We start from the raw sequence: 13949 nt of genomic DNA on the forward strand, positions 1-13949 counted from the left end.
AAATGCAATGAGCAATGATAACTTTCACCTCACCAAAGGAAACTACCCAGGTTTTGATGCTCTCAATGACAAGCTAAGCTCTTTGTACTGAAATTCTTCAAATAAAATAAACTACTAAATAGTAAACTGTGCTATCTAAATGTAACCCTGAATAACAAGGTCATTTTTTTGTTTCTAATACATTAGCTACTGTAACTGTTAAACTTTCCATTTTGCTCAGCGCATAGGTCAATAATATATGTATACATAATTATTTATTTTTATTTAGATTTCATGCCAATATTTAATTTAAGAATGATCTAAATATGGTATATGGGCAATGCATTTAATGCACATATAAAATACGTGTATATTTCATGCAAATGTTTGACATTTAATGGGCCATGCAGGCCTATTTATCAAAAACAGGTTATAGAGATTGTTTTCATTTGCAGCTTACTGCAGCAATAAAAAATCTCCTGTCACCATAATTTATTATTTAAATGTTGCCAGGGAAGCTGAGTGACACACTGCTTGCTGGAGACACAGGGTGTGGACACTACTAGTTGACATAATGCTTCACTAAGCCAGTCTCATTGGATATGTGCACGCTAGAGCCAAATTGTTGGCTCATTTACCATATGCACAGATCTACTTGTACATAAATAAATACAAATCCATAAAGAAAAATACTTGACAATAATTACTGAAATGGCAATACAGGTTGAGTATCCCATATCCAAATATTCCGAAATACGGACTTTTTTGAGTGAGAGTGAGATAGTGAAACCTTTGTTTTTTGATGACTCAATGTACACAATCTTTGTTTAATACACAAAGTTATTAAAAATATTGTATTAAATGACTTTCAGGCTGTGTGTATAAGGTATATATGAAACATAAATGAATTGTGTGAATGTACACACACTTTGTTTAATGTACAAAGTTATAAAAAATATTGTCTAAAATGACCTTCAGGCTGTGTGTATAAGGTGTGTATGAAACATAAATGCATTCTGTGCTTAGATTTAGGTCCCATCGCCATGATATATCATTATAGTATGCAATTATTCCAAAATACGGAAAAATCCGATATCCAAAATACCTCTGGTCCCAAGCATTTTGGATAAGGGATACTCAACCTGTAGTAGTTAAAATATTGTTAAATAGGCTTCAACATGCCCTGCCAGAAAGAGGGCTTTTTCTGTTTAATAAATAGAGTTGATAGATATATAAGCGGTAATTTAAATTACCCATGGAAAATTACTGCAGGTGAAAAAGGGTGGTAGCCCCTTTATTACCCGCGCGCCTTGTTAATGCCTGTTAACTTAATGTGCTAAGGGACATTAACACGTGTTAACGGTAGTTAACACACAGAATTTATGAAAAGTTTACAGATTTGTGTGTTAACAGGACTGTGGCACCTGTTAACACCCTAGTTATCAGGGATGTTTTTCACATAAAAAAATCCCTTTTGGGATAATTGAAAAGCTCCAGAGAATCAATTAGCCCGCAGTAGATTACAGCGGCTAATTGAATCCCCCCTAATTATATATGTGGAACTGTGATGAGGTACATATATGAAATAATAAAGACAGTAATTTTAGCTAATTTTGCAAGCTCTGCCAGCACTATATTATTAGTAGTTGATAAACAATAAAAAAATCCTGACTGGATCTGTTTCATTATAGACTTATGTGAAACGAATAAATAGAAAAATAAGGAAAACCTAATAAACTCCAATTTATTCATCATACATGCTGCATGCATTGGGTAAGTACAAATATCAGACACTAGTATTAGCCCTCATCAGTCGATCTAAAATATCTGTCTGAGAGAATTAATTTCCTGTAGAGTCAAATAAAGACTGAATTGTCTTCTGGATGTTCTGTACTAATTTTGTTGTTGTGTACATGATTTATATATACCTGATGTAACCACAAAGCTAGTTTATTGTTTTATGTCTCTTCTGTGTGTTTATTTAACATATATATATATATATATATATATATACATACTGCTCAAAAAAATAAAGGGAACACTTAAACAACACAATGTAACTCCAAGTCAATCACACTTCTGTGAAATCAAACTGTCCACTTAGGAAGCAACACTGATTGACAACCAATTTCACATGAACTAAAAAATGGATTAACACCCTTTTCTGCGCAGTCCAGAATCTCTTCGCAGCCTTAATGTGTCTAGGAAATGAGTACAGTGTTTCCTTGAAAATGGATACCAAAAAGTGAAGAATAGACACACTAATGGGCGCTAGAAATGATTCTTAGATGTTTCTCACTGGTTTTTAATTAAAATAGTTTTATTTTATGATGACATAATATTAAAATCCACAATATGTACACACTGTAAAACAACAATAAAAACTGTCCTGAACAGACTGTACACAAGATTCAATGTACGTCTGATGATGTACAACTTGCTGGAACTGATCTTTGAATGGGAATAACACTGAGTCAAGGTGTTAATCACCGAAACGTTGCTTGGACATTGTGCTTCAACTTGCCTGGAAAGAAAGGGGAAGGAGTTTGCCTGGACAGCCTGGAAAATTCTTCTGCATTGGTGCCGAGCTTTCCAGCCCGGGACCAGACCTGTTACAAACAGCTAGCCCACCGCAGCAACAAGGCATGGTGAGACTCAGTGTTATTCCCATTCAATGATCAGTTCCAGCAAGTTGTACATCATTAGACGTACATTGAATCTTGTGTACAGTCTATTCAGGACAGTTTTTATTGTTGTTTTACAGTGTGTACATATTGTGGATTTTAATATGATGTCATCATAAAATAAAACTATTTTAATTAAAAACCAGTGAGAAACATCTAAGAATAATTTCTAGCACCCATTAGTGTGTCTATTCTTCACTTTTTGGAATCAATTTCACATGCTGTTGTGCAAATGGAATAGACAACAGGTGGAAATTATAGGCAATTAGCAAGACACCCCCAATAAAGGAGTTGTTCTGCAGGTGGTGACCACAGACCACTTCTCAGCTCCTATGCATTCTGGCTGATGTTTTGGTCACTTTTGAAAGCTGGCGGTGCTTTCACTTTAGTGGTAGCATGAGATGGAGTCCACAACCCACACAAGTGGATCAGGTAGTGCAGCTCATCCAGGATGGCACATCAATGCGAGCTGTGGCAAGAAGGTTTGCTGTGTCTGTCAGCGTAGTGTCCAGAGCATGGAGGCGCTACCAGGAGACAGGCCAGTACATCAGGAGACGTGGAGGAGGCCGTAAGAGGGCAACAACCCAGCAGCAGGACCGCTACCTCCGCCTTTGTGCAAGGAGGAACAGGAGGAGCACTGCCAGAGCCCTGCAAAATGACCTCCAGCAAGCCACGAATGTGCATGTGTCTACTCAAACGATCAGAAACAACTCCATGAGGGTGGTATGAGGGCCCGACGTCCACAGGTGGGGGTTGTGCTTACAGCCCAACACCGTGCACGACGTTTGGCATTTGCCAGAGAACACCAAGATTGGAAAATTAGCCACTGGCACCCTGTGCTCTTCACAGATGAAAGCAGGTTCTCACTGAGCACATGTGACAGACGTGACAGAGTCTGGAGACGCCATGGAGAACGTTCTCCTGCCTGCAACATCCTCCAGCATGACCGGTTTGGCAGTGGGTCAGTAATGGTGTGGGGTGGCATTTCTTTGGGGGGCCGCACAGCCCTCCATGTGCTCGCCAGAGGTAGCCTGACTGCCATTAGGTACCGAGATGAGATCCTCATACCCCTTGTGAGACCATATGCTGGTGCGGTTGGCCCTGGGTTCCTCCTAATGCAAGACAATGCTAGACCTCATGTGGCTGGAGTGTGTCAGAAGTTCCTGCAAGACGAAGGCATTGATGCTATGGACTGGCGCGCCCGTTCCCCAGACCTGAATCCAACTGAGTATATCTGGGACATCATGTCTCGCTCCATCCACCAACGCCACGTTGCACCACAGACTGTCCAGGAGTTGGCGGATGCTTTAGTCCAGGTCTGGGAGGAGATCCCTCAGGAGACCATCCGCCACCTCATCAGGAGCATGCCCAGGCATTGTAGGGAGGTCATACAGGCACGTGGAGGCCACACACATTACTGAGCCTTATTTTGACTTGTTTTAAGGACATTACATCAAAGTTGGATCAGCCTGTAGTGTGTTTTTCCACTTTAATTTTGAGTGTGACTCCAAATCCAGACCTCCATGGGTTAATAAATTTGATTTCCATTGATAATTTTTGCGTGATTTTGTTGTCAGCACATTCAACTATGTAAAGAACAAAGTATTTAATAAGAATATTTCATTCATTCAGATCTAGGATGTGTTATTTTAGTGTTCCCTTTATTTTTTTGAGCATTATATATATATATATATATATATAATATTATATATATATTATTTTTATATATATATATATATATATATATGTATAATCAAATGTTTATAATCATCTTCATCATTGTTTATTTATAAGGCACCACAAAACTCTGCAGTGCTGAAGTTAACATTTATATAACTTGATATCCGTCTCAGTACTGCTAACTCAGTGACTTGCTAATTGCACATTACAGTGTGTCCAAGGAAAATATCATTAATAACTGATCCCTATGTATTTAATCCTGGAATTTGTGATGTACCTATAAATGGGTGTGAATTCATGATTTAAATATATAATGTGGAATTGGTGATGCAACAACAGATGGGTCTGGTTGTTATGAGATAACTTAAGATATGTCTGCTTGTCTTGAGGTAAGTAAAGATTTTTCTGGGTGTCTTGCTGTAACTACAGATGGGACTGGACATCATGATGTAACTAGAGAAGGTCTTGATATCATGATGCACCTGCAGATGGGCCTGGACATCAAGATGTAACTACAAATGGCTCTGGAAGTTGTGATGTTTTTTTGAAGTCATGACATATCTACATTGACTTTGGAAATTGTGTTATTCGCAGCAAGGCCTGAAAAGTGAGAAGTGTCTAAAGATGGCTATTTAAATGTTGACGTGTCTATATACAATGGGTCTGGAGGTTCTAATACAGTATACTTACATATGGGTCTATAATTGGTGATGTCACTATAGATGGTAAGTAAGCTATGATGGGTATACATACAATAGGTCTGGAGGTTGTGCTATCATCAGATGGATCTGGAAGTTGGCTGAATTTACAGATGGTTAGTGAAACTGAGATGTGTCTATAGTAATTAAATTTGGAAGTTGTTATGCGGTTACAGTTATTATGATGTACTGTATCTATAAATCAGTCTGAATGTTGTAATGTGGTTTAGTAAAATGTGCAGGCAGAGGAGAGGGGTAGTAAGTTGATATGTAATACACAAGGCTAAAAAACAGTTCAGGCTGAACCTTGATTGTCTATAATTTAAGGTATAAATTACCCCTTTAAACATAAATTGCATTCCAACTGTATTTTAGTTTGGACTCATAGGTCATTATTCCTTTATGTGAAGTCAACACACATTTATAAACTAGTATGTGTACATATGGAAACCTATAGTTTTATGTATCATGCTTTTCTTTTCTTTCCTTACCTTTAAAGTGTCTATACTCTTTAATATTCTAGTAACAATATATGCATGCCCATTAACATTGGTGCATCAGAAAGATATTTTTAATAATAATAATAGCCATTATTATTATTATTTTGTGTCATGCTACAGGCAGAGGCAAACAGTACTGAGCCTAGCAGAGAATAAAAAATCAAGTACTAGGTGAGATCTGAAGAGAGACTCAGCAACGAGAAAGCAGCACCAATTGAGCATGCTCCTATTCAGGCAGAGACAGAAAGGAAGTAGACGTACTGTAGAAGCTGGCCATTACGTAGTTTTGGCAGCGATCACCAGTAAATTCATTTGGGCACCTGAGAGGAAAGACAAAAAAGGGTAGAGAAAACAGAGAAAAGTGAAGAGTTGAATATACAGTATGCCAAGAAAGAAGATCCTTCAAGTGTACACTGATTGTTCTTGGAGGTCCAACATCAAAGGCTGAGTCTCTGTTTTTGTACCGGCATGACTTATGGTTCCCTTTGGCAAAATAATTGAATTTGAAATACTTGACCCAGTTATCATACTGTATCATAGTTATCATACAGCTGTACTTGTTTGAGATGATTTTCAAAAACATTAGTAATTCTATCAAACTGCATGTATTAATGAACAGATCAAATAGTGATAAACTGATTGATTTAGTCATTGATTGATTGATTGATGGAAAGAAACTGAATGGTTTTCCTAAAGTCATGTGTGGTACAAAAAGAGTCATTTCTCTCTGATAAGAGACATCCCCAAGCATAAGAGCGATTCATTTGTTTTATTTTTTATTTGTTGCTGCATTTGGGGGATGAGAAAACAAACACCAGATTATTGGGACATACTTTCTGGTCTTATGACTCTCACAGGATCAGTCGCAGTACATCTTGCTCCAGTGAATCCAGGTTTGCACCTAAAGGGTAAAAACGTGATGAGCAAAATAAAATAAAAAAAAATGGAATCCACCTTGTTCGCCTGTAGGACATGGTTGGAAAAAAAATTGAATTCCAAAATGGTCATGTAGAGCTCAGTACGATCTACAGTGATGCTTAACTTAAGCACAACTCATGGAGACAATTTAGAAGTACAGCAGATATTGTTTTTATAGACCAAAAAGTGACTTTAAAAATTCATACAACAGGTAACAGGATACAAACAATTGGGTGTGGTTCAATATATCAACAGTAAAAAGATATATAGTCAATAGAGCCCAAATGGCCAACATGCTAAAGGTCAACATGGTCAAAAGGTTGACATGGAAAAAGTCAATAGGGTTGAAAGGTGAACCTTACAATGGTCGACAAGTTTTGTTTTGTTTTTTTGCAGGTCATTTTGTATGTTTCACCATATCCAGGTTAGTGAAAACGTGTACCCACGCAGGCTTGCTTTGCTCGCCATGCATTAAAAAACTTGTGTTGACCATATCTATGTTGACTATTGTCTGGTTGACTTTGTGACCCAGTTGATCTTAAGCACTGTCTACATTTTACATGTTGAACTTTTGACCCTGTTGACCTTTTGCCCATCGACCATTTAGGGTAGGCCTATTGACTGTCTATCTTTGTACTGTAAATCTATCAACCGGATACCAAATAATGATTATGTAAAACTCTACCAGAAGTAAATGTTTTCCTAGCAGATTCACTGCAACTTGAAACAGTTTAACAAAAGTTGTTTAGTTAAAAAAAAGCCTCAGTACAGATTGTATTAGACAGCAAATAACATGCTCTATTGTCAGAAGTGTCACTATTAAAAACACAAAAAGAAGGGCTGGCATAATAAACCATAAGGCTCAAGGATGAAAAGAAGCGAGATAACCCAATTAGACATCTCTAGTAAATCTCACTTCTCATAATATCACCTTTATATTTCATGCATTAAATATAAATGAGCAGGAAAAAAGTAGTAATAATTTATTTTGAGTTCTCATACACTAGAACATCAAATTAAAATTTGAGCAAATGGCACAAATGACAATTGCTACGGCCAATGGTGAAATGTCTCATAAATAGCTTTGGTAATCTTCTACATGTCTTATAGCTAAAATATAAGAGTGATGTTCTGAGATTTTATATTTGTATTTATCATCCTGTTTTTGTAACCAACCAAACACAGCCAATAGTTAAAACATTTTCATATTGATTCAAGTATAAGACAATTATATAAATGAAGAAATGTTTATTAGACAGATTTCTGTCTCGAATTATATAAATGAATCAAATCACATAAAAACTTCAGGTCCTCTTCAAGCAGAGAGTTTTGTAAACGATTTTGTGTATGGTGTTGAAATAATTCTGATTTATGTGTGATATTGTATATAATTATCACTTCTAATAACACATAGGAGAAGGTGTTTTACTTGTTAGTTAAAAAGTTGCTAACTGCTAACACAGGAGTGGGCTAGATTTATAGACAGGTTATTTAGAGGGCATAAGTCTCATTTTGAGTGGGCCATTTGGGCAGCATATCATACTCAGATCATAGCCAACATACTACACATTCTGAAAGAGAGTGGGCATTTTCCGCTGATTTTAGAAGAAAGCACAAAGCCATTGGAAATAGGTTCACACATTTTTATACTTTTATTTACTTATTTTAGATACTGATGCATTGATAGGTGCAGGCACAAAAACAACAAAGGATCAATTATGTTATATCACTGAATTAATAATTCTGCACAAGTTGCTGTTTGGACTTATTGTTATATCCTAGGTCAACCAACGTACAAAGATAATCCTTAGATTGTGACTATTGCTATCCTCATAAGTCCATATCCCAACATCTCCATACATATATTATTATAAATCACTTCACTTGTTAACCAAAGGTGGGGTGATCCTATTCATTGCTGTGCACTGCAATAAGATACGGCTACATCACAGATTTTCCAGTGCACCTCTATGGGATGTGAAGGCATATCTGTAATATTATTACAGTAACCAGAGAAATTGTGCAAATGCTGGTAATTTGCACCCATTGCAAGCAATTGAATTGCCCCTATAGAGCATGGCATATTGGGGGTCATTCCGACCCGTCACTGCAGTTTATCACAGTGCAGCGATCGGGTCGGATCTGCGCATGCGCCGGCGCTGCAGTGCGCGGGCGCATGCTGGGTGGCCAAAGGGCGTTGTAGTGTAGCGATTGCCTCTGCCTGATTGACATGCAGAGGCGGTCACTGGGCGGGAGGGGGCTGGACGGCAGCGTCTAGCCGCCATTCAGGCGTGGCCGGACAACTGGGGGGGCGGGCCACGGTGGCTGCGTGACGTCACACACAGCCGCTGCGACCCAGGCAACGAGTAGGTTCTCCCGGACAGCTGCAGGAGCTGCGCTGGGCGGGAGTTACTCCTGAAATGCAAAAGCATCGCCCTGAGTCCCGAAAGAATACGCTCCATCGATAGTTTCTATGTAATTACAACATTTATTGCTGTCATTTTTATCTGTAAACAGTACTTGTTTTATAAGTACGTATTGCAACAATATATATATTGATTCCCATGTCAGACAAGGTTACAATAGAGACTATTCTGGAGTATTTGGAGGATTATCAGAATGGTTGATAGAAAAAAGTACATGCTGTTTAGTTGTTTCCCGCAGCACTTTGCTTGATAAGTTTTAAAATTTGTTGATTTTTTACTTTATTTCAGACTTTAATCTCCTTCTCTCACAAAGTTATACATTTAGCTCTATTCTTACTAATGTTTGTATAGTTTATAGTTTACCTACATTTTATTTGTTTCTAAAGATTTTAATACAACTTTCTGTACAAAAACATTATAATTAAGAGTTTATATGTTTCTACATCTAATTTTCTTATACCTTTAGTTTTTGAACTGTTTAAGTTATGCATATTTTTTATTCTATAGTTGTCGTACTGTACAGTGGGTCTAATTAGCCACAAGCACAGTGGGGATTCAGTAGGAAATTAGTGGGTTTTTTTTTAATGGCGCATGTGCCAGAAGTTGCAGTGCGCATGGGTTGCCATTGTTTGGTGGCTCTGTTTTTGATGGCGCAGTGTCCTGTTAGTCACAGCCTGATTGACTGGCTGCAGAAGTTTGGGAACAGCAGTGGTGAGCAGTGATGCCGAAACCAGTGGCTGCATCTTCAAAAGCAACTGCACTGAGCGAACCAATTTCCCGCCAATGGGTAAAAAAATGCAGCATCGGGGGAACATTGATTGCACCAATGTACCTCTGAATTTCAACCGCAACTAAGCTGCTGGGGCAGTGATACTACATATGAAGATGCAGACACTGCTTGTGTCATGCCCCCAAAACAGCCAGACTCACTTACATTTTTATAGCAACTCCCCATCACCTCAGCCAAATGGTTGCAGCCTGTCAATCAAACTGCATCTAACACCACACTACGACTGCCATAGCAAACTCATTGTGACACATGTGCAGTGCAACTCAGATGCAAGCTTAGACCTAAAAATATCAGCCAATTGCGAGCCAATCAAAACTCCTTCCACCTCTGAATTAGGTCCCATGTGACGTTAGACAATTTCACCTTCTGTCTCTTTACCTATAGCACCAAACACTACATTGTAAGCTTTACAGGGTTGGACACTGTACCATACATCTAGCACATTTAAACAATAAATACCTATTCATTTATTTTAAAAACAAAAATGAAACAAGCATTAGATGTAAGGTAACAGCCAAAGCCAAGAAGTATTGTGCTCATTAACAAGGAATCATTGCCCAATGCATTGACACACTTTCTAGCAATGCTCAATTAGTTTATTGAATTTGCAGCCCTTTACAATCATATGTAATTTACAGGGAGATCAAGGTATAAAAGTGTCAAACAAAATATGGTCCCAAAATTTTTCAGATTTTCTTTATTTGCTTTCACCAACATTAATACAAAAATATACTGGTAGGTTAATTGGCTTCCAACAAAAATTAACCCTAGCGTGAATGTGTGTGTACATGTGATAGGGAAGATAGATTGTAAGCTCCGCTGGGGCAGGGACTGATGTGAATGGCCAAATATTCTCTGTAAAGCACTGTGGAATATGTGTGCACTATATAAATAACTAGTAATAATAATTAATGTACAACCTGATTTGTTTCTATTTTTACAGCAAAAAGGTAGATAATAATGTTATTGCACATAATAATGTAACTAGGGCAGTACGGATGGTGTAATGGTTACCATTACTGCCTCACAGCACTAAGGTCTTGGGTTTGATTCTCACCAAGGCCTTAACTGTGTGGAGTTTGTATAGTCTCCCCATACTCATGTGGGTTCCCTTCGGGTACTCCAATATCCTTCCCCATTCCAAAAATGTACTGGTAGGTTAATTGGCTCCTGACAAAAATGAACCCTAGTATGTGTATATGGGCAGACTAGATGGTCTAAGTGGTTCTTATTTGCCATCAAATTCTATGTTTCCTTCTATGACTGTACAATATAGTGTTGGTTGCATAGTGGTTCAGGTTCTGTAAGAGTGTACATTACATGACTGCTCCCATCCTGATGCTCCTGGAAAGAGTGCTGTATTAACATTTGGTGACTAGAATTTCATAAGCACAAGACTCATGGCTGGATATTACCTAGCAGGTCATCCATCACAGGAAATATATTGTAATTAATGTAATCTTACTTGCACAAGTACTTAGTTGTTCCACTGCTTTTTATCCCTTTTATCACGTAGCATTCTCCTCCATTAACACAGTAAGTCTTCTCTTTCTCTGAACATTTTGACAGGTGCCCTGGTGGAGATGCTGTAAAGAAAACACAAACCATTCAATATTTAAATTTTAAATTCACTCACATGTTCTATATATTCCATTAAATAGATATATATATTTATAATTTATATTAGTTTACACCAGATTCATGACTATTACCACTGGGTATATATTCCCTTATAGTCAATTTTTATTAACTAATTGCACAGTACCATCTCTATCAATATATTGGATTTCTCATAATCTATAGGTTTTGTAAGATAATATGAAAATACTAAAAAATTGTGTTTGATGAACAGGAGTGCATTTGTCCACCCTGGTGTTTATCTTAATGGGTTGACAGTGACACCTATAGTACTTATATATGTATATATCTCATATCTACAACGGGATCAGGTCAAGATGCCGACTATCGGGAACCCAGCAGCTGGAATACCGATGCCAGAATCCCGAAAAAATCAGGGCACTAATGCAGTGATCCCAACGGCTGGCATCTCGACTGTGAGTACAGCGGGAAGGCTAGGTTTAGGGCTGGGGGTTAGGTTTAGGTGCTTTCCTGGGAAGTTAGGGTTAGGCTGCGGGAGGGGAGAGGTTAGGGTTAGGCTGCAGTAAAGGGGGGTTAGGGTTAGGTAGCACCAGGGGGAAATTAGGTTTAGGCACCAAATGGAGAGGGTTAGGTTTAAGCTACGGGAAAAGGGTGGTTTAGGTTTAGGCAACAACGGTGGAGGTTAAGATTAGGAACCAAAGGGGGAGGTTAGGGTTATCCTGTGAGAAGGGAAGGTTAGGGGTAGAGGAGAGGGAGATTAGCACTACCTCACCCTTGTCGAGATTTCAATTGTCGGGATGCCATCCAGACCGCCGGTCATTCATACCCAACCCTCTACAACAACCTGCCTGGTTTATACTTAATTCTAACAATTGAAGTTAGTCTTTAAAAGTGTCACTACTGCAATGATACCAACAAGGAAACAGGTATAAAATATCAATAGATTTAGTATGAATAAATATAAACAAGAATAGGATAAGTGCACAAAGTTCTAAGGTGGTCTCTATCTTAAAGGACACGTTTCATCATATTCATGGTTTTCACTTTTAGCAATGACTGGTGCAGGATAACTAGAGTTGTAGTTCAAGAAGGTTGTTTAGCTCTATACTGCCGTAATTTATTTGATTATCTCAAGTTTGTTCCCATACAGAGTTTTAAGCTCCTAAATCCAAACAAACAGGGAAAATCTGACTCACACAGAAAATGAATTACCAGCACCCAAGTTAGCAGAGCAATTACATCAGATGTGTTTAGTCCCCTCTTCTATGGCCCTTTAGAAAAAGCTACTTGAAGATCAAGAGCTAATTCCTGACCAGTTTCAAAGCAGCACTCACGAGAGACCCTAACTGATGCCAGAGAGTGAGCAATGATGGACTACAGCTGCTCTCCCCCAATTGTCATAGATGAGAACACATTGTGGTTGTCAAACACAACTGTGATATCTTTATGACAAGTGGAATGTTCCTCTGCTTTGACCTGACACAATCCCTCAGTTTCAGTTCATACATTAAAACAAGTATCTTGTGTTCTAGTATGTTTATGATCAATAAACACATATGCTAATAATGTCGTGGAACATTGTCTTTTTTAATGGTGCATGATATAAAACCAAAGAATAGTAACATTATAAAGCTTTATTCCTAAATCTAGGGGGATGGATGTATTGAAACATACAGGAGAAGATGTATCAAAGATGTACCAACCAATCAGGTCCTGGCTGTAATTTTTTTTCAAATACAGCCTGTAAAATGGTAGTTAGATTGTCTGGCACTTTATCTCTCTCCACTTTATCTATCTGCAAGACTTGATACATCTCCCCCACAACAATACTAATTCATTAATGAACGTTACTATGACTTTATTTATAGAGACTCGGGGATACTTTAACATACATTTCTAGGAAAATGAAATGTCTATACACAAAACTGGACATCTCGTTTTCTTTATTCATAGATCTTCCCAGCAAAACAAGAGCAGCTGTAATAAAATATTTATCAAAATACCCTATGTGACTCCACACGGACAAACTAGAGCGTCTTGGGAAATAGATACTATTATTCCATTACAATTTTCAGCAAAAAGCCATCACTAATTATTAGTGCCGTGGAAAAAAATTGTCTGATCCATGAAAAATCTAGTAATGCACAAATCTCCCTGATGACAGCATAATGCTGGTTTCACTAATTCAAAACATACTAACACAAAAGAAATACCACATAAAGCAACTACATACCACACAGATTGGTAACATGTGCCCCATCTGTATATACAGTCAATTTATAATATAAAATGTTACAGACTTAAAAGATAGCTGATAAGCTAATATTATAGAAACAACTAGCTTATGGATAGTACAGGGGCATATTAGGAGAACAAGGGGCCCGTGTGCAGTCGTCGCTCTGACCCTCTTCTCTAGCCAACAGCCAGACAGTGCTTCACTTGTAGACTCTGGTGCTGTGCCAAAGTCTTCAATGTATGCACAGGTCTCAGTGGAAATGGCGCAGCGCACCTTTTCCTGGCAATTTTTTCACAGCGTCTGAGCAAAATGTAGGGAAAATGGCCGGTGGTTTATGCAGCATTGCTGTTGCCAATGCGTGACTCCAGATATGTAAGTTTTGAGAGAATTGGGTGCAGGGGGTGCAGTGTGGGCACTGCATACTGTACCTTACAAGCAC

At 38.1% G+C, this 13949-nt stretch overlaps 1 protein-coding gene across 6 annotated transcripts in view; it reads right to left on the minus strand.

The window, feature by feature from the left end:
• NRG1 (neuregulin 1) overlaps window positions 1-13949 on the minus strand; it is a 125473-nt gene that overhangs the window by 23716 nt on the left and 87808 nt on the right. For 4 of the 6 annotated variants that reach the window (XM_063920007.1, XM_063920003.1, XM_063920002.1 and 1 more), the window contains 2 exons: window positions 11141-11261; window positions 6375-6442 (listed from right to left, as the gene is read on the minus strand). In XM_063920007.1, coding sequence (XP_063776077.1) covers window positions 6375-6442; window positions 11141-11261 — 189 coding nt within the window. Of the gene's footprint in view, window positions 1-5802; window positions 5862-6374; window positions 6443-11140; window positions 11262-13949 lie in introns of all 6 variants that reach the window. The other 2 variants (XM_063920006.1, XM_063920004.1) reach the window with 1 other exon arrangement.

This window comes from Pseudophryne corroboree, chromosome 1 (genome assembly GCF_028390025.1).
Source record: "Pseudophryne corroboree isolate aPseCor3 chromosome 1, aPseCor3.hap2, whole genome shotgun sequence".
NCBI classification, from domain to species: Eukaryota; Metazoa; Chordata; class Amphibia; order Anura; family Myobatrachidae; genus Pseudophryne; species Pseudophryne corroboree.